General features: G+C 46.8%; 1 protein-coding gene across 2 annotated transcripts in view; it reads right to left on the bottom strand.

The window, feature by feature from the left end:
- Positions 1–21,538, bottom strand: part of ANO2 (anoctamin 2) — a gene marked incomplete at both ends in the record, with an annotated part of 266,883 nt that overhangs the window by 183,316 nt on the left and 62,029 nt on the right. For both annotated transcript variants that reach the window (XM_084255831.1, XM_084255830.1), the window contains 3 exons: positions 8,957–9,008; positions 11,606–11,660; positions 13,515–13,666. In XM_084255831.1, the coding sequence (XP_084111957.1) occupies positions 8,957–9,008; positions 11,606–11,660; positions 13,515–13,666 (259 nt within the window). The remainder of the gene's footprint in view (positions 1–8,956; positions 9,009–11,605; positions 11,661–13,514; positions 13,667–21,538) is intronic.

Raw genomic sequence — 21,538 nt, 5'->3', positions numbered from 1 at the left:
GTACAGATACACGATGGAATATTACTAAGCGGTCAAAAAGATAAACTCATGCCATTTGCAGAAACATGGATAGATTATAAAGTAGCTAAATTAATAGTAGACTATAAAGTAGCTAAATTAATAGTCAGATAAAGACAAGTTGAAAAACTAACCCTTGATAGCTGAGTGGAGGACTGAGACACCATGGAGGGAAATGTTGGGGGAGGGGAAAGAACAAAGAGGGAAGGAAGCATCATCATAGTCTATGGTGCCAGAATAGGGGTGCATTGGTGGTGGGTGCACCATGGTGGTATATACACAAAGGGGATACCCCAATATTACCTCAGTTAAAGATGTATAAAAAGGGGCCTCCTTGGTGCTGGAAGGGGTTAAGTCATAGCACTAAGAAGCTATCCACAGCCACTGCAGCATGAGTTCAATCCCCAGCCGGGGAGCTACCCACATGGCACAGCAGACCTCTCCTTTCTCGCCTGCTGCTCCCCTCAACAGTGTATTCAGTCATTCCACCTGTTCTGCTCCCCACTCTGTCTCTAGTGAATCCTCTCGCCCCCCACACCTCTGGCCTATACCCCAGATCTTGTATGCATAAATAAATAAATCTTAAAAAAAAGAGGAATAAAAAAAATCTGAATTGGAAGACCTGAAAAAAAGGACTATTTTATTAATAGCCTAAGACAGCATTGGCTCTTTCTCTCCCAGTCTCTCGTGAGTGTCAGACCTCTATGACGCGGGGAACATCCTCCCTCGGAATGTGCACTGGGCATCCTTGTGCTTTAACATTTTCTATTTTAACTGCTAATCCAATCATATTGATCAGTATAAGCTGCGTAAACAAAAGCCCTTCGGTTGCTCTCAAACATTTCCAAAAGTGAAAAGGGATCCTGCGGCCACAAGGCTTGAAAACTACACAAGAGCTTCATTTTTTAACCCCAACATCATCTCACACCACTTGCAGCAATTAAGTGTGAAGCGAGCGAGAGGCTCTGTCCCCACAGGCCCATTACCCTCAGTATCTGTCCCCTTCCCCAGGCACCAAATCTTCTTCACTACTCCTGTTTCCTGACGCACTATGTTGGTGAAGACACTTTCAACTCAGTCAGTGCCAAGCAGCAGGCCCCCTGCTCAGCACATTCGTTGTTATTTCTCATTCACAGGTTTGTTCAGAGACTGCAAAGTGGTCTGTAGGTTCAGACTGACTAAGGTATAAGTCTGTCCTGGACTACGGGCCCCCAGACGGGAGGGGCTGTGTGTCACCCACTAGTCCCGAGGGGAACCCAGCCAAGGGAGGACGCGCATTTCATCCCACAGAGGCAGGACGAAGGCAGGTCCATGCTACAGGTGATTTCCCTGGTCTCAAACACACTCTCCGCCCTGAACCACTCTTTCCAGAGAAGACTGCAGACAGCAGTGAGATGAGAAAATTGGTTTGGGAGGGAAAGACGTATGATATTCAAACGCTAAATAATCTGCATTTGCAGAGCTCTGGATAAATGTCAAGGTCAGAGGAAAAGTCTAGACAACATCTACTCATGAAAATTCATAGTTGTCTACCTCCTGTTCGCATTCAATGCCCCACCCACGTGATCAGAGACCACAGACGGTCTCAAAAGATCCTCCCTCCCCCAACAGCCTCCTCTTACTCAGACTTTGCTTGTTCTCAAGGTTTAGGATGGAGGATCTTAGGAAGAGCATCTACAGGCCCCACAAAGGAGCAGGGGCTCCTGGGAGGTTGCCAGGGGCGCTCTGTGGAAGAGGCTGCTCTTCCAATGAGCTGAAAGCTGAGTGTTTAGGCTGCGGCATCACCAAAGACCCGTACTTTCCTGATTTTAAGTTTCCTCCTTGGCATGAGCATGAAACATCAGAATTAACTTTGGGGGGTAGAGGGAGCCGAGGCTGGGTAAAGGAGTGTGGAGCAGGAGGGGTACCCGGGAGGCTGAATGAGCTACAGATTTGTCTTACTCACAAGACTACAATTTCACTCTGAGCATCATTAATCAGTTCAAGAGCCATAACCACAGCAATGCGAAGCCACCCTACAATCATCAAGGGGTGGAACCCCAAGTGGGAAGGGATGGGAGGAGTTCAAAGCTACAGAGGGCTGTCCACATGGATAGAGGCTGAAGCCTCACAGGCGGGTAAGGCTCCATCCAGACCGCACCCCATGCGCACCCCACCCCTTCCCTCGCTCACTCCCACAGCAGCAGTGAATGCCCTGAAAACAGTCCTCACACTGCATGTAAAAAGTCAAGCAGGTGTTGAGCTCTTCTGCTAACTCTGGGCTTTGCTTAGCATAGCAGTCGAGTGAGGGTCCAAGAGCGTTAGGCTGACAACCTGTTGTATACATGGGTTCCACTGCCAGACCCTTAGAAAGATCTCTAATCAGGGCCTCCCTAGTGGCACAAGCAGTACTATGAAGCTATCTGCAGCCACTGCAGCACAAGTTCGATCCCCAGCCAGAGAGGTGACCCACATGGCACAGCAGACCTCTCCTGTCTCACCTGCTGCTTCCCCCTAGCAGTGTATTTCAGTGGATCTGCTTGTTTTGCTCCCTACTCTGTCTCTGGTGAATCCTCTCTCCCCTACACATCTCTGGCCTACACCCCAGCTCTTGTATGCATAAATAAATAAATCTTAAAAAAAAAATCTCCAATCACTGGAGGGCTACAGCTGCTTGCACGACCCCCACCTCAAACAAAGCTCCCTTTGCACAGCACAGCCTCAGGCAGGAAGCTCCTTCACTCCCAGGGCCTTATTTGTTCTCACTGTTGTGTGTCCCCCGAGGCTACAAGGTTCCTGAGCTCCCACCTCTCACTGAGTCTCTCACAACACCTAGTTCGCTGCTGGGAAGGCCAAAGGCCTAGTGGTTGCCTAAAGTGACCAGCCCCTCAGCTGCCCTGGTATCTCCTACTTATCCTGGGCTACTCTTCCTCACTATTCCAATTTCTTAGACAAGCTATGCTGGTGATGACACTTTCAACTCAATGAGTCCCGAGAGAGGAACTCCAACAAATGGTTCTTGCTTTGTAGCCAACAGGGTTCAGGTCATCAAAGCTGGACTGTCCTAATCCTGATTACAAGCACCCCTTCCAAAGCTGTAATGGAATGTGTCCCCCAAGGCAGTGTACCTCCTCTTTTTCAGGTGGCATCATATGATGATGTCAGTCAGTGGCCGGTGGGTGGAGGAAGAGGAGATAACATAAAAGGAGAGTGGGGGATGTGGGGGAGCAAGCTGAAAAGTAGGCATCCACAGCTTCACTCAAGAACGGGGATTGCTTTGGCCTCTTGGGTCACCCACAGACTTCTGAAACCAAGACTACCCCCAAACAAGCATGGAAATCAGTTTGAAAGAAGAAGAAAATAATCAAACGCTTTTTTTAAAAGAGTCTCTGCTTTGAAAATTGAAATTCTGAATTTTTTCCTTTCTTTTCAGCAAAAGCAGGCTAATTGGTTCCATCGTGCACCATCCATCTGGCTAAGACTGTGAAGCTTTCTTCTCCAGGACCATGTCTATAGTCTTTCTTCTCTGCTCTAGACCGGGGGAGAGGGACCCAACCTTTTGTCCTCCTACTCCCAGAAGGGAGTAGGCACTGACAACCTTCTGCTTTCCCTCTCCTCCCAGAGAGAAGCAGTGTTTCAGCTCAAAGCATAGCTGGCGAAGGACCTCTCTAATCCCTAAAGTCTCCTCACTTCCCCAGGTACGTGGGACTTGTTGTTTAGAACTACAATCCCCAAGGAAAAGGCTGGAGCTTCCTCTCTGCTCAGGGCTGTCAGTTACACAGTCTGACCCAGTTGGCCTAGCAACACACTCTCAGCATCCTCAGCCTCCATAGGGTCGCCAAGGAGACAGCAGGATGGGCTCAGGTCCCAGGTCTGGTACCTGAAGACACATGTATGCAAGACACGACCTAAGGCCCAGCATTTAGCGCCCAAGACATCTCTGGTTTCCTGGCCACAAAGGATCCACCAAAACACAGCTCATGGCCTGCCTCCCAAAGAGGGGCTCATTAAATCTTCCAGTGCCTCACAGTGAGAGGGAGTGCAGCTCCATCCCCTCCAAGCCAGTCAAAGGAAACTTTCATCCATCAAGACAGGTACTTAAAGGAATGGTGCTGAACTCCTGAAAACTCATTTGGTTTTGATTGCCCCCCAAACAAGGCCCAGTCCGCCCGGCATCCTGCTTTCATCCCTGCACTCAGTCGGATGTAAATCTAAACCAGAGCCTCCAGACAGTGCATTTAACAGAGACTATATTTACCCATCACCAAATCGTCTTGACGTGTGCTTAATTACTTAAATGCCTTTAATCCCAAGCCTTTTCTTCTAACAAAATATAAACCAGTTCAGCTGGATGAATGATAAACCAGATGTTTACAACACACAACACGGTCTGGCTTTGGTCAAAATAATTAAGACATCGTCTCTCAAGTGGGGAGGGGAAATGCCCAAAGCATACATTTGTTTAAATGCTCTGACACCAAAATTTCTATGAAAATGTAGCTCCATCAATCTGCAATTTTCTGTCCATGAAAAGGCAACAATAACTTCCATACGAAAGAGGAAGAAAGGTGTCTATTCTCCCCGGATACGGTCAAGGAAGCTTCGGTTTTCTTTGTATGGGAAAGTGCACTTTTGGGTCATTCTACATTGCTGTAAACTTGCAGGGCGCCAGCTGCTGACCTCACGCTGTGCCGGACAAGAAGGTGTCTGAGCAGGCTGGGTCTGTGATCACTCACTTTCTACCACCCCAGCTCACCACCCTGCTGCACCCGATCTAACCACTCTGCTGTACCCCAGCTGACAAGAAAGTCTCCAAACATTGTGTCTGTTCATCCACACCCCTCACTCCCAGGAGTAATAAGATGATGATTACGGAAGAAACCCAAGAAGTTAACATTAGTCCTCACCAACCGCCAGTCCACCCATGCCTGGCAAGGCCAGCTCCTCATATTTTACCTTCTTATGTTAATTTTACCCCTCCCGCCCCACCTCCACCTGAGGAAAAAAAAAGGAAGAAAAGGAAAAAGGAGAGAGAGACCTACTCCCCATGAGTGGATAGGAAATCAGTCCCCTCTCTGGGCTGAGTTGTCTCACATGGGAAGAAGCCTATATTGCTCCTTCAAATCAGTCTAAGAAATTTTCACACTAGGAAGAAGCTCTGAGAACACCGCAGGTCCTCCTTTTTGTTCTTGCATTTGTGAATTTGAGACACACTCGCCCTGACCGAGGTATCTTAACTTGGTGGTCCCGAGGCAGGATGGGCTCTGCCTCTGTGGCTGTGCCAGCGGGTGTTCCTCCTTTTACCTCTTCCAGACACACTCTCTCCTCTTGTCTCTCTGAAGGGAGCGGCTGGCCTGTTGTCTCCCTTTTGACTGAGCTCAGCAGGTCAGGGGGAGGCAGGACAATGTACAGACCCTAGCTTCCTCCCAGAACAGGCATGGCCCTTGCAGTGCCTCCTCAGCCACCCGGTTCAATCCCTCCCGGCTCCAGAGGTCTCTGTCCCCTGGGTCTAGAGATGGTCCATATTTCTACACCATCTCTGCATTCCCCAACTCCCTGTACACATCTGTGAAAACCTTCTCTCTGTAAACAGTCCTGCCTTGAATTACCTAAGGTGACTGTGTCATCAGCTCCTGCCAGATCCCACCTGATTCTCTGGAGGGGCTCCCATCACAGCTTTGGCATTATTTGCTTTCCTGGCATGAATCTCTCTTGCCATACCGTCACGTGGTTTAGTCCCTCATCTCAAAACTCACCTCAAATGTAAGCCTCACAGGGGAAAGGATCTGCACCCACTGCGCCTCCTGGATTCACCACTCTACTCTAGTTTTAGAATATGAATGACCCATAGTAGGTGCTCAATAAATTTTTGATTGAATGAATGGGAAGGCCTCAGCTTCCACCTTCTCTAGGAACCTTTCCTAATAACCTCAGCTATTTATCCACTGATTAAAGAGCACTAAGAAGAGTTAGGGAAACTAGCTTCTAAATCTGGCTCCAAACTTTGACCCTGGGTCAGGCAGTTCATCTCTGCTGTGAAATTAGTTAACGTGTGTTGAACCCAGTTTGTACGGTAGTTTAAAGGCCCAAATGAGGTTATGAGTGTAAAAGTGCTTTGGGAAGCATACATCCTACACAAGTGCAAGGGGTCTTTATTGTTTTGATTACAGTGATACCTTATTTGTATAGTAATCTCATGTCTGGTTACCTTAGCCCTCATAACAGAGAACCCAGAAGAAAGAAAAAGGATGTAGCTCTCATCAACCTATCCCCTAATCCAGAATCCTTCTGGGCCTTCTTCAATTCATTTTCACTCTCTCTTAACCCAAAATTCTAATGAGCTTCTTTTGTTGTCTCCCAAATAGCAAAGTGAAATTGAAGCAGGTAGGGAGGTCACCAGTGTCAAAGCTTCAAGGATTCAGAGTGTGGGACAAAGGAATCTAATAATACTTGATAATCCTTGACGAAACATAGAATACTGCATTTTTATTGAGTTCCTAAATAAGCCAGAAAAGTTTACACATGCACTTGTAGAGAGAATATGTGTTAGTATTAGTTTATATAAAATGCAGGGAATTGTATGAGAGATTTTAGAAAATGTTCTATATAAAAAATTATTGCTGAGGACATCAAGAACTAAAACCTGGGCCTTCCTGGTGGCACAAGAGGTTAAGTACTGCACTATGAGGCAATATGTAGCCTCTGCAGCACGAGTTCGATCCCCGGGCAGCCAGGGAGCAATCCATAAGGCGTGGCAGACCTCGCCTCTCTAGCCCGCTGCTTCCCTCAGCAGTGTATTTCAGTCAATCTGCCTGTTCTGTTCCCTACTCTGTCTCTGGAAAAGCCTCTTACCCCCACACCTCTGGCCTGTACCCCAGCTCTTGTATGCATAAATAGGTAAATCTTTAAAAAAAAAAAAAGGCTAAAACCACTGGTCATAGTCTCCTTTCACTCTGGTTCAAGGTTAAATTTGCAGCCCAAGTGCAGAAATTAGAGGGTCTTCTGGTTTGCATATTTGTGTTCTATTTTTTTCTCCTAGTTTTGACATTCTATTTTAATTTGGATTTTTCTTGGTTCTTATTTATTATTTATGTCATGCTCTTTCATTGTTTTTCTTGTAAGCCACCTCAGAAACTTTGTGTAATAAGACAAGAATATAAATAAATCAAAACATATAATTTGTATGCAATTTAATGTTTTATAAAAGCAGCAGATGTTCAAAAATGTATTTTCAACAAAGATAGAAGTAGGCTCAACCTAACTCTTATAGGAGCATGCTGGAATTATCTCTAGTACCTTTCCATCTTCTGATATTTATTATCCTTTTCATCTAATTTCCATTGGAACTGGGTGTAATGAGAAAGGGAATAAAGCATTGTAAGTTGGTCATGAAAGTAAGGATTACTGAAAACACCGTGCAAAACAATTCCAAACACAGCCCTGTTGTTACCTTTTCTTTTCGTTTTATGAGGCAAAAGTCCTCTGGAGGATTCTAATTCAAACACAGCCATTAATACTTGTATATGAAACCAAAGAGAAGGGCAATAAAATCAAAATCTAGCTGCTGGCTCAAAGGTTGATTTTATATTGCATGGAGGGGTGAACTAATCAAGAAGTAAAGGAAAATTCAAGAACTTTGATAGAACCATGAGAAAATACAGAATACAAGGTAGGACTCCTTGACTATGGAGGTGTCTGAATCACCTAGGACGCCTGCTGAGCAAGGGCCTCTGATCTTTCCATGGAACTGAGATGGATTAATTATTGTTAATTATCTCATTCATTCATGTCTGCCTCATCAGCACCATGCTCCAGACAAGTTACATCACATGGAAAATCTGACTTTTATACTTAGAAGGGTGTTTGGAATTTTGTAGCAAGATGAATACATCAAAGCCAAGTCAGACATAATGGCCCCCCTGAGAGCTTCTGCATGATTCTGAAAATGCCATCACCACACAGAACCTGTTCTCATTCCTCCATCAGTACTGCTCCCTGTTACCATGTAGCTCAGAAGCCTCACTGGTGCTCTTAGGTACCAGCCATTATTACATTCACCACTGTTGTTACTCCTCAGCGTGAGCACCTCTGCTCTTTGCTCACATTGCCTCCCAATGACTCTGGACCCTTCAACTCCAAGACACCTCAAAAGCTGAGGATCTGCTACCTCAGCACGTGTTCTGAAGGCAGCTCTCACAAAGGTTTCGAAAGCCATCCAGAGGTCTGGCAGCACCCCGGAAGGGGCAGCCATGTGAAAAGGATGGTGCTTGTGTGTGGGAGCTCCCATTTTGACCTCACTATCTTGTGTGTCCCTCCACAGTCCCTCAGCACCCCGACCGCCTGCCTCATACTGCAAGTTCCCAGACACCAAGGCTTCTGCTTCAAAGACAAACACTTTCCCATCTAAAAAGCAAACCACAAAACAAACCCAGTCAGCCAGACAAGGAGCCAAAAACACTGAACTTACAAGAAGCACATTCAGACTAACGAGCGCCTTGGACAAGTCATTCGCCCTCTCGGTGGCCTTCCATGAAAGGGTTGAGCTCAAGGACCTCTCAGATGCCTTCCTTCCTTCTTAAAAAACAAATAATTAAAAACCTGTCCTGTTTGAGGGTGATTATTAAAAACTGGTGGAGATTGTGAAGAGGAGCAGCTGAATTGTCAGGATGAAGTGGAAGGTGTAGGTGGGAAACAGCACAGACAGCCAGCAGGGACCGTCTGGGAGAAGTTAGAGCTGCCTGGGAGCAGTCCCAGCCCCACCAAGAAATGGGGCGCCCTCTGCTCCTGGAGGGCAAGCAGGCTTTCCCAGACTAAGTGAAAGCAGCCTCCCCTGCCTCTCCGCCTCTCCGTGTGGGGCGTTTGTGTGTTTTGTTCCTTGTTGCTGCCTACCAAGGCAGCTGCTGAAAGAACAGCTCCGGTCCCCTGGCGCTCTGCCCACGGGTGGGGGTGCGGTCCTTACCCATCGTGTTGTTGGCTCGAGAACAGGACGTGCGCTTCAGGATCTCGTGCACCTAGAACAGACGACAGCAGGGTTGTGAGCACCTTGACCATGTGTGTCACCACGCTGGGGGTTGGGGGGGGTAGGCCATCATCACCCTGGGGGGCGAGAAGTGGATGAGGTGGCTAAACACATTTCCAGGGAAGAGGCCACCAAGCATGTGCCACCTCATGGACTACGATCAAACCCACTCAGACTGGGGGGCTTTGAGAAAACAAAGAATCTGTCCCCCTCAGACTCACGCCACCCCTCTTGCCCCCGCTCTGAAAACGTAAAGAAAAGACCATAAACTGACTGCAGTGACAGGAGGTAAGGAAAACACACCAGGGAGCCCATATGCACATCACCCCCTGGAGGGAGAGGGAAGAAGCACCTGGGGTGGAGCTAGAAAGGGGGGTGTCTGCCTCCTGGTACAGAGTCTGGGGGGAGAGGAAGAGAAGGCTGCCCTCCCCACCAGCTTTGATCGCCAGTGGGGCTTCTGAGCCACATGGTAACAGGGAGCAGTACTGAAGGAGGAATCAGAACAGGTTCTGTGTGGTGATAGCATTTTCAGAATCATACGGAAGCTCTCAGGGGGTCCCCGGGAAGAGCACAGGACATGGTGGCAGATGAGCCAAGTTCTAGTTCTGGCCGGGATCAGAGAGACTGCGCAGCTCGCTCTCTGAGGTCCGTTTCTTCTCTGTGATAGAGCCATCTCGCAGAGCTGCTTTGAGAAACCATGCGTCCAGAAGCCTAATAAGGGCTGCCTATGAATTGGTCATTAATACTATTATTTCTGTTTTCCCTGACCTTCACCACACCCCTGCAGTCAGGGAGCACCACACACTTCTGCAGAATGGAGTCTTCGGAGCACCTCCTGGGCACCCAGCCTCCTCAATGACCGTTGCACCCTATGTGGGCCTACAAACCCCTGCACTCTGCGGTTTGCAAGGGACGCCATCTCTCATGTGGACAGTGGGCTGGTGGGGAGGTGAACGTACCCCCTGCTGAGGATGCAGGGACATGGGTGGACCTGTGTGTGAACATGATAGCCAACTCGTGCCCTCATGAGGGTCCCAAGTCTGAGCCACGCTACAAAGAGATGCCCAGCAAGGAAGGCAGCTCTGGAACAAACAGCTGGGCTGCTCAGAAGCCACAAAGAAGGGAGCACAGGAGAGACATTCAGAGCTGTGGGCAAGACCCTCAGATAAAAGTCTAAGGCAGAGTGAACCCCCGAACAAAGGCCAAGGCTCTTTATCTTTCTCACAGTGTGGAATGGACTGGGGAATGGCAGAAGGGGAAGGAAGAAGCTTCCAGAAAGAGAGATGAGTGAGAGAAGATGTGTTACTCCATCACCACTCACCCTCCCATATTCCAGACACAGACCTAGAGGGAGTGGTAAATAAATAACTTCCAGCAGAAAGGGGCCCGAGAATGCTTAATTCACTTATAATCCAGTACAGTAATTCAACAGCAATAATAATTAGGAACAGCATTTATATGGCATTGTATTATTTTATAAGCACTTTGCAATTATCGGGTAATCTCCACAACACCCTATAACTCCCTCACAGATGTGGGACCCAAACCACAGGGAGATATAAATGACTTGTAACAGCATCAACCAAGAAAATAAGAAGTCTGTGCTTTTTTTCGATAGGATGATTAAAGCCATCACATGCCCGCTTTAAGCCCTCCTAAAACACCCAGCTAAGGAACTTCATTTCTCATCCATCCTGCAAGCGCAGAGCCTTGCAAATGGGCTGATGCTTCTTCCAGTCATTTGTAGCTTCTTATCCTTTCCTGTCACCTGCTGACTTGGAAGCCCTCTAGGTATCTAACCCTCATCCCTTAGAGAGACTCCAGCTCTTTCCTGAGGCACAGCGGGGACACACTGTCATGCTCCACAGCGGCATGAGAGAGTGTCCAGCATCCCCAGGGCCTCTTTCTCTCCTCTGTCCATAAGCCGAAAGATCTCTGGGAGAGGTGAGAATAAACGAACCAGTGGATGGAGGTGTCTATGGCCACAGGGGCACAAGCTGTGATCAGATTCTCCTTAGAATCACTCCTGCAAAATTCAGAAATTTGACATTAAAAGGCAAAAAGGTGAAGGACAGCTATGGTTGTAACTGTTGGCTTTCCATCGAATGAGTTGGTAATTTGGTTCCTGGACAAACTGGTCAACTCTGGCCATTCCCTGTGACATGAATGCACGCAGCTTCTTTGGGGGTGAAAGAACGGAAATGCATGGAGACATACAAGGGCTTCTCTGTGTGCCTCCCTACACACTAACCATCTAAGTGAATTTGTTTCCATCTGTGACATCTCAGGAGCTCAGTTTGCTCAGCTGTAAGCAAAGGGGTCACCTGACTAGCTGAAAGTCCCCACCAGCCCTGAACTCCCTGTCTCTGTGATTCCAAGAGGACTTTGGGGGAAACCTGTCATGGAGAAAATTGCTAGCTATATTTTTTTTTTGGCTGCTGAGATTGGGAAGCTTCTGGCTATGCCTCTAAGCAGCAAGGCAACTCCAAGCAAATGATGATAGGCACTAGCCCAAGGGCTGAGTGTGCCCTACCCAAGCGGGCATTTAGGCTTTTCCCAGCCCACCCCACCAGTTAGCCTGTCACTTACGATGCGGCTCCGGGTCGCATTATCAAAGAAGGTGTCCTTATCCCGGATGTTGTACCTGGAGACACCAAGAAAACAGAAGGCCCAGTCATTTCTTTACCCTTGTCCCGAAACCACTGTCACCCAGCCCCAGGAAGCCTTGAGCACACTCCCCAGCAAGACGCATGAAGCCAACACACTCGACACCTCTCAGTGCTTACATGCTTTTGACCCAGTAGTTCTGGAAACTTATCACAGACATGCAGCACACAGAAATAAATGCAGTGGGGGGAAAAATTCTATAAATAAAAATAGCCTTTGCAAAGTTACCAATAACAAAGATTATGGAGGTAAGATGCAACTCCAATGCCCCTATGATAATGATGCAGTCACTGAAAACTCTGAGAATTTCATAAATAAAAAAATGTTATACACTGATAAAAAAAAGTGTTACACTCTGACAAGTTTTTTAAATGAAAGTATATAAAAAGAGTTCCTGTGGATGGACAATGATGCTATAGAGATTAAAAAACAATAAAGAACTTAAGGATATTTGGCATTTAAATCTGTTTTTCAAATTTTAATTTAATTCTGTCCCTGTTGTCTTATCAACAAGATACTAAACTCCTAATTATGCAAGCTCTGTGTCTGTTCTAAACCTCATGCACTGACCTTTCACTCAAAAAAAATAAATAAATAAAGAACTCCACCCAGGTATGTTAGCCCTGCTGGGGGGCTGTGCTCATGGACACTGTGTCACGGTGGGCACCCAGCCACAGGGGTTCCAAATAACTGGTGCAGAATGACAATTTCCGAGAAAACTCAGAGGGTGGAGAGCATGTTTGGGCTGGGAAGAACAGAAGATTCTTCAAGAAGGTATTTAGAACTGGACCTGAAGGCCTGCAGAGGCTGGCTGGATGGAGGGGTATGGGAGGTGGCAGTTCACGCACCAGCACCAGCCTAGAGCAGACCCCAGGATGGGGGGGCCGGGGCGGTGCAGACAAAGCAGAGGGTAGACAAAGAGGTCAACATGCCATTCCCAGCTCAGCCCTTAGGGCTGCGTGAGCTTGGACAGACCCTGGGCCTTGGTTTTCTGTCTGTGGCAGGATGGCTATATGCGCATGGCCACCTCACAAGAGGAGTAGAAGGATTCAGTGAGGCGACGCGTGCAAAGGAGCAGGTTTGCATGTGCACAGAACTATGTGCCACTTCTCAGGGTGAAGGTGGGTGGGAGACAAGTCTCCAGAGATCAGCAAACACCATGCTTCGGGAACTCAGCTCCTCCAAAGGGCCCTCCGTCCTCCTATTTCCTGCATCCCTTCCTGCCGACCCCTCGCAATTCTTTCAACACTCCTGACAGTCTCTCCTTTGCTCCTGAGTACCTAGAACAGCATTAATGATCTGCTCCTGCCTCTCCCACTTCCCAGGACTGGGTCCTCCCTCCAAAGCTTCCAAAATGGCATCTCTGAGAAAAGATGTCATTCCAAGTGTGGGTGTGAGGTGGGGTGTCTCAGGGTAATGACCAGGCAGCTGAGAATACAGAGATCCAGAAGCTTCAGCCCCCTCTCACTGGTGTATCACATTATGTTGAAACCCTACAAAACTGGGAACTGGGCGGAAACTGACCCCACTGAAGGTAAACAGGTATCTGACCATTTTCCCCACAGAGTCCCTAAGTTTATAGTTACCCCCCCCCCCAATTCTCAATGGATCCACAGCACAAATGACCAAGGTGGCAGGGTCCCCCACAAGCCGCTGGTGAAGACCCAGGAGCTATCCCAGATAATCTCACTTAAGGAAAAGGATTCAGAAAGAAGCCCAGGACTGCATTGCCAACACCGCATGCTCCCTCCGCTCACTCTGCTCTGAGGCGCTGAGTGGCGTTTGGTAATCCCAGCCTCTCCTGCATCCCCACCCCAGCCACAATACTCACAGGTACATTTTCTCCCTGGAGAAAGGATAGGAGAGGTTCTTCATCCTGCTGTTGCTGTGCTCTGGAACTCTGGGCTGCAGGGGGGAGCTCAGCTTCTGCAGAATCTCATTGAACTTCTTCGCAATGCTGCCTTCAGATTTGATCTCATACATCTAGTGGAGGCAAAGCCATGGTCTAAACAGGCCACACCCGTCACTCAGAGAAGGGGGACTTCACCCCATGGCTGCACAGGGCCCAATGTCTGGGAAAGGAGCTCTTTGGGAAGAGGAGGCCAGGGGAAACAAGAAGTAGAGGCCTTCCTCTCCCTGTTGCTTTGCGCAGGTCAACGGCTCCAAACTCCCCCTCAATTATCTGTGCAAATGCAGGTGACCAGGGCAGAGAAGAAAGAGGTGAGGAGTCCAAGCTTTCCATGTGACACTGTGGGGCCATACTAAGAGAAAGGGAAGCCCTTATGGACAGTCACCAGACTAAGGACTTTAATCAGATTAGCTGCAATGCTCACAGCCACCCAGCTAAGTCGGTAACATTATTCTATACTAGGAGGGGGAAAGGCGAGTGAGTCAATACAAGTCACACAGTAACTGGGTGACAGAGCTTGGATGCACAATCTGCATCCCACAACTCTCTCCCCCACCCCCTCCAGGTGAGGCCCAGTGTTACTTTGTTTGAGCTCCTCTTAGGAAATACATGGTAAATGAGTTTCAAAGTAGCAGACAGCTAATGACTACCCGCCCTGAGTAAGCCATAGAGTGAACCCCAAGATATGCGTCCATGTGTGTAGCACAGCTCATTCTTAGAATGCATAGTGCTTCTGCCTGCAGTATAACTTTGGGTCTTTCTAATTCACGATGTAGTCATTGACACACAGAGGCCGCCTTCATAGCATAGCTATGATGGATTAAGAGTGGTCACAAATCTTTTACAAAAATTCTCCTTTCACGATGTGCATCTCTGACCCTACGCCCTTGAATCTGAGTGATGAGCCCTTTGGCAGTAAAGCAGAAAGAAGTTACTGTATGCCTGCCAGGTCCACCCTCTAAGAAGACAGACAGCTTTTGCTGGTCAGCCGTGATCTCCTGAGGCCTTGAGTCACTTGTCATAAGTGCATGGAAAGAGGCTGAGATGACTTAGGAAGGAAAGGGCAGGCAAAAAGCAGCTTCCCTGCTGCCCTGCCAGCTAGCAGACATGTGAGCAAAGCCTTCTTGGATCCTGCTATCTATTCCAACCACAAGTTCAATATCACCACGTGACCCCAGCTGACACTGTAGAAAGTAGAATCAGTAGGCCCAGCTCTGCTCATGTTTCTGATCAAAACATTGCAAGAGTGAGTGAAATGACTGCTGCTTCAAGCTGCAACGTTTGGGCTGATTTGTCATGTTGCCATAGACAACCAGAACAAGAGCTGACATCCAGATCTCCTGACTTGAAAGGCAGTTTTCTTCTCAAGTTGCTTAAATCAAGAGAGGCAGGAAAAAATGTACAAAATATTGACAAGGTAGATGGAAATCAGCACAAAAGGCAAAGTACTTTGAGGGTTCAAAGAAAGGAAATAGAACATCCAGTTGAAAAAATCAGAAAGCTGTTTGATAGAGGAAGGAGTATTTCCTCTGGTAAAGTAGATTTTACCAGAATGTTCCCTTCTTTTGTTATTATTTTGTTCTTTAATAGAATAATGACAAGTTGGGTGAGAGAGAGAACTTCCCAGTCTAACAACTGAAACATGACTGTGGTTTATTTTCTTCTCATCATTTTTCTATGCATTTTGATTGAATTTCAATTATAAAATTAACACAGCTCGAGTAAACAAACCAAAACCATAAAAGTATGCTAACAAAATGTTAACAGCTTCCTTTTACTTCCAACCCAATTTCACTCTTGTCTCCAGGGAAAATCTCTATTATAGACACAACTGGATCCCTTTCTAAGCACATCTGTGTCTCTATTTCCCATATTGTTCTACAGTTTTCTTTTATCACTTAGCAATAACACACAGATAGATACCTTTCTAGGTCAGGTCACATAGAGCCGCCCTAACAAATGCATAATATTACCCAAAAGATGTGGATCCTAATTTATTTAGTCATTTTCCCAGTGATAGGGATTTATTTGACTTTCTACACATGCTTCGTGTTGTCTGATAATACTTTTAGTAACAACACCTTATAAATATTTTGGATGACTGAGGCCTGAACAGATATCAGCAAACACGTTCTAGGCAAATAAAAATGTGGGAAAGTTCAAGCTGGGTTTAAGAATGGCTAAATAACCTGATTTCTTTGGAGCACGGGGCTCTGATGGGGAAACAGTGACAATGGCGGCATAAAGGCAAGTGGGGACCAGCACACGAAGGTCCTATACAGACCACAGAAAGTCAGCAAAGGGTTTGAACAAAGACAAAGCCAGGGCCATGAGTCAAGAAAACAAAGTGAGACTGTATAAAATGAGCCAGCCTTCCCAAAGAGGAGCTGACAACCATTTAGGAAGTATCTCCTATGTGCCAGGCTCCTGGTGTATGTTAGTGCTAATCTTAAAGATATGCTGCAATGCCAAGAGGAGTTAATCACCTCAGTTAAGATCACACAGGGAGTATGAACCAGAAAATAACTGCTGGACATCCGAACCCCCCCCCCCCCCCGCAAAGTCTCTGTTCTTGACTATTGTACTCTCCTGTTTTATTTGCTAAAACATAAGTTATCATGGACAATTTACATCATGGCCTCTGATATCATTAAGCCAAATCTCTCCTTTGCATTAATCTCTGCAACTTAAGGAGCTCGCCTCTGGGGCCTCTTGGCCCCCTCACACTGACCCAGCTCACACCCCATAGGTCATTCAGGACAAATTCTAAGCGGGCACATGGCCTGCACTGAGACTGCAGCAGGTTGATCACACCCATAAGTGTGTCTCTTTAAACAGCAGGAGTGAAGAAGTTGAAATTTCAGAGCAGGAGGGAATCGGAAGGTTCTGTCTTCCAGATGCCCTGGAATGACAGACTTGGACCAACCACAGGTATTTCTTCTTTGTCCACTTCTCTCAGTTTCCAGTTCTGGTTTCCTAGTCTAAGAAGCTTCACAGCTGTAACTGGCCTCTCCACATCTTCCCTTGCTTATGTTTGCCAGAGCTAACCAAAGTACATTGTCCAGTTAAATCTGAATTTCAACTTAAACAATGGACAATTTTTAGCTGTAAATGCGTCCCATGCGATATTCAAGACATACTTATACCCAAAAAAGTACTCACTGTTTCTGAAATATGAGTATAACTGGGCATCCAGTACTTTACCTGGCTCTGCTACTCCTGCCCACTTCTAATTCACTCTCCACCCTGGTGGAGAGTGAATTAGAAGTGGGCAGGAGTAGCCAGGGTGATATTTCTGAAACAAAAAATCCGATCATGTTCCCTCCCTGAGATTTTAAAAGTCTTCAACAGTTACCAACTGCTTTCATGATAAAGACAATTCTTTTTTTTTTTTTATAAATTTTATTGTTATATTCCCCATACAATTGCAGCCCCCCATTCTGACCCCAATCCCTCCCCTCCCGCCCCCGCCCCCCTAAAAGTGTCTCTGGTTCATAGTTTTTTGTTGATTTTGATTTTCACTTTCTTATAGTTATTCATTTTCCTGGTCCCTTATTTAAGTTTTCTAGATTCCTGCTATGAGTGAGACCATCCGGTATTTTTCTTTTTCTTTTTGGCTTATTTCACTGAGCATGATCCCTTCCAGCGCCATCCATGTTGCAGCAAATTGCATGTGTTTATCTTTTTTGAATGCTGAGTAATATTCCATGGTATATATGTACCACATCTTCTTGATCCAGTCATCTATTTTTGGGCATTTGGGTTGTTTCCAAAGCTTAGCTATTGTAAACAGTGCTGCTATAAACATAGGGGTGCAGGTGTTCTTTGGAATTGATGTTTCTGTGTCCTTTGGGTAAATACCTAGGAGTGGAATTGCTGGGTCATATGGAAGCTCTATGTTTAGTAGGTCCAGAAATCTCCACACAGCTTTCCACAGTGGTTGGACCAGTTTGCACTCCCACCAACAGTGCAGAAGAGTTCCTTTTTCTCCACACCCTCGCCAACATTTGTTGTTGCTAGTTTTTTTAATATGTGCCATTCTCACTGGTGTAAGATGGTATCTCATGGTAGTTTTGATTTGCATTTCCCTGATGACAAGTGATATTGAACATTTTTTCATATGCCTGTTGGCCATTTGCATTTCCTCTTCAGAGAAGTTTCTTTTAAGCTCTTCTGCCCATTTTTTGACTGGATTATTTTCTTTGTTGTTGTTGAGACTCATCAGCTCTTTGCAGATTTTTGTGATCAGTCCTTTATCATTAGTGTTGGGTGCAAAAATGTTCTCCCAGTTGGTGGGGTTTCTCTTTGTTTTTGTTATTGTCTCTTTTGCTGTGCAAAAGCTCATAAAGACAATTCTTAACACAGCCCCTGAGCCACTCTTATTTTCCTTGCCCCATGATCCCGCCCCCCCTACAGCTGGCCTCCTTGCAGTGTACCCTGCACACTTCATCTCCTCCCTCCCCCTTCACCAGCTTCCGTACACACCTGAGGTCTCCCTCAATTGCCACCTCCTAGGGGAAGTCTTTCCTGGCCTCCATGAAGTTCATGGGCCCAAATTCCTCTCCTTTAAGCACTTATCACAGTTTAATTTTACATTTGAGAAATGATTTGATTAATTTCCAACTGCCCCACCAAATAAAAATCTTCGTCAAAGCAGGATACAGTCCAAAATGTTCCTTATCTTGAGTAAGTGAATGAATGAAGAGAGAGACACGTCTCTGGAGAACCAGCATGGATGACAGCAGTTGCCACCACTGCAGGGCCCAGGCCGGGGACAGAACAGTCATAAGGTTAACAGTCATATGGTAACAGGCCTTGATAGAAATAAACCAGGCTGGAGAATAAATCAACAGCTTCTGGCTGGTTGAAAGGCTTCCCTTCCTGCCCCACCACCAGCAAAGGCCAGTGATGTCTGTATTCAGTTTGTTATGGGGCAGGGAGAGGGGTGCCCAAACCCCGCAAACCTGCCTATTCTAAATGGGTTCTGCCATCCGCCGCATCAACACAAAACATATAAGACTTTAATGGGAAGGAACTTTAATACAACTAGGAAACAATACAGGAAAGGCAAAGAGTCTAGTTTCTAAATGAAGCACCCAAAGTTACCCGTCCCCTCGTGGGTAAAAGTCCATCCATATTGTATCGGCCCAGAATAAAGCCCCAAATCCTGCCACAAGTCTAAAGCATCTTCCAGTGGGGACCCACAGAAAAGGGTCAGAAACAACCAGACAAGCCCAGAAGGAAAAGAGCAAAATCAACATCAAGATATAAAAGCTGCCATTGTCACCTCCCCACAGGTCTCACCCACATCTGTGTCACCCAGTCCACGACCAAAAGACAAGCGCAGTTTCTTCACGTTTCTCTAGGCTCCATGTGCCTCCTCCAGGTCTCCTGGCTCCATCCTGCTTCCTTCCTTCCTCAGTCTCCTCTGCAGCTTCTCCTCTTCCTGCTCAGCTCCACCCTCCCTTGGGTGGGGCAGGGAACCTGGAACTTCCCCCTTTCCTGGGGACCACCCTGTTACAAGTTGGTACAAATTAATAACCCAGCAATTATATCAGGGCCTTGTTCCAGAAAGTTAGGTGAGAGCCTTCAAGCAGTTCTAGGCCCTCACCTTGGCGGTGGACCTGCTGGGTTTCACGAGAGCCACAGCCTCAAGGAAGTGGCCTCCAAGGAATAGCTTTAGAGGGACCAAGAATGGAGCCAGGATTAACTGTGACTGTTTCTTGATAGCAGATGCTCCAAATCACAGAAAGTTAAATTGTCTGCCCCAGGGAAAATGTGGAAGGTTAGGAGTCTGGAGTCACACCAAAAATCTCTCGGTAAAATCCACTCTGCAGCCCTACACACCATTTCCTGGCTGAGCACCACACATTTCAGGGGTTCTAGGAGATGAAGCTGGATATAGACCCCCCAAAATAAAAGGTATGTCCCCAAGGCAGAATACCATGAATTCTAGGCTTGCAGAACAAAAAGTCTTCTTCCTACCATGGTTTGCAGGTACTGTTGCTATTCTTGGAACCCCTTTCTCACCTGGATGACTCTTCCTTTTCCTTCACCCCTAGATTCACCCCTCACCCCTTGCTCAGGGCCTGCTTCCCATGATTACCTCTGTCACACAAAATAATTCACAGCCTTCTCTATTCCCTGGTTCATTTATCTGTCTCCCCAGCAGACTGTGGACTTTTGGGGGGTAATGACTACATCCTGTGTGCCAGGCACACATTAATGTCTCCAGAGTGAATTTCCTGGTCCTTGGTGACACTAACTAGCTGTGTGACTTTAGGCAAGCCATTTCTCCTTTCAGTTTCTTCATTTCTAAAGAGAGACTGGGGAGCTTCACTTCCACTATGATGGAGTGACAGGGACCAGACACTCCCGCCTGAAATAACCAAAACACCCGGACGAAATATACAAAATAGTATTTGTTATGCTCTGGAAGTCTGTGTTCACCCAATAGCCACACCTTGAAATCCTAATGCCCAGTGGGATGGGGTGAAAGCTTTTTGGGGTGAGAGCTCCTTGAGTAGGGTTAGTGCCCATACAGAAGACCCCATAGAGCTCCTTCTATCACGTGAGGACACAGCAGGAAAGGCCAGCTATCAACCAGGAAGAGGGATCTCATCCAACTGTGCAGGCCCTTGGACTCAGGCTTCCAGCCTCCAGAACTATGAAAAATGAATGTCCATGCTTTATAAGCCACCCAGACTGGGGTATTTTGTCATAGCAGCCAAAATGGACTAAGACAATGGGCCACAAAGGGTTCCTGAAAGATGGAAGGCAAGAACCCTGGGATTGCTCCAGTTCACTGCTCAGATACAGGCTCTGGGCCAGGGTGCAGGAAGGAGAAAGAGGTGGAGCCCAGGAAACTCCCTGAGCAGAGGAGAGAGAGCCGTAAGTCCCCGGAGACCAAGGCAACTAGAGTTCACGTTCACGGAGCAGAAGAGGAGAAAGCTTCACAAAGAACCCCAGAGATATGCAGAAACTCCCCCTTGAGTATTAAGCCACACGGATGTGAGGAAACTACCCAAGCCTAGAGAACAATCACCTGCAAGGATTTGAAAAGCACCTATTCCCAACAGCCAAGTAGGAAAATCTGTTCATTCGTGGGGCATGGGGGAAAGTAGCAGATTGACTTCATAGAGGGAAACAATTAGCCCTAAACTGAGCCCTGTTCCAGAGCCACTTAACAAATCATAAACGAGAACTGGACTAAATAGCTTTTAAAGTACAATCCAAGCCTTACATTCCCCAGCTTTAAACTTGTAATGAAAAAGAAACATTCATTCACAGCACAAACATTTCTAGGCACCTGCTAGATGCCAGGCACTGAGCTTGGAGGTTGATGGTGCCAAGTCCTAGAGATGCAGAAAGATGATACAGCCCCTTTGCAAGAGAATGCTGTGCCTGGAGCCAGCACACTTACAGGCCCCCTTCATCAGGGTCCATGAAAACTGCAAGACACGCTGTCAGGTAGCAACCGCATCACGATTTTACAGATGGGAAAACTGAGACTCAGAAGGGCAAGGAATTGCCAGTATCAGTGGAAAACCAGGCCTGGAAACCAGTTTCCTGACTCCCTCAGCCAAGCGCTTTCCTTAAAACTTCCATCTTTGAAAGGGATCCATGGTCTTCTGAGAACCATGGTCTTCTGAGAAGGAGGCAGACTGAACCCCCTTCGGCCCCATCAAACCCGGGGCCTGGGTCCTTGTATTCCACAAAATCTAAAAAAGGCACCCTGATGCACATTATTATTATTATTATTATTATTAATAATAATACAATCAGCAGCAGCATTATTATTGTTATTCTTGGACATCAGAGAATTATGAACATCCTCAGAAATAGCAAGACACATGTTAACCAGATGTTCCTCATTATACCCTCCCTGGGTACACGATACGCCTTTCATGTGCTTAAAATCATAAATAATTTTTAAAGTATGTTCC

The sequence above is a fragment of the Talpa europaea genome, assembly GCF_964194135.1.
Source record: "Talpa europaea genome assembly, chromosome: 15".
In the NCBI taxonomy this organism is placed as follows: Eukaryota; Metazoa; Chordata; class Mammalia; order Eulipotyphla; family Talpidae; genus Talpa; species Talpa europaea.
The sequence above is the reverse complement of the archived record's forward strand: the minus strand, read 5'-3'. Positions and strand labels throughout refer to the sequence as shown.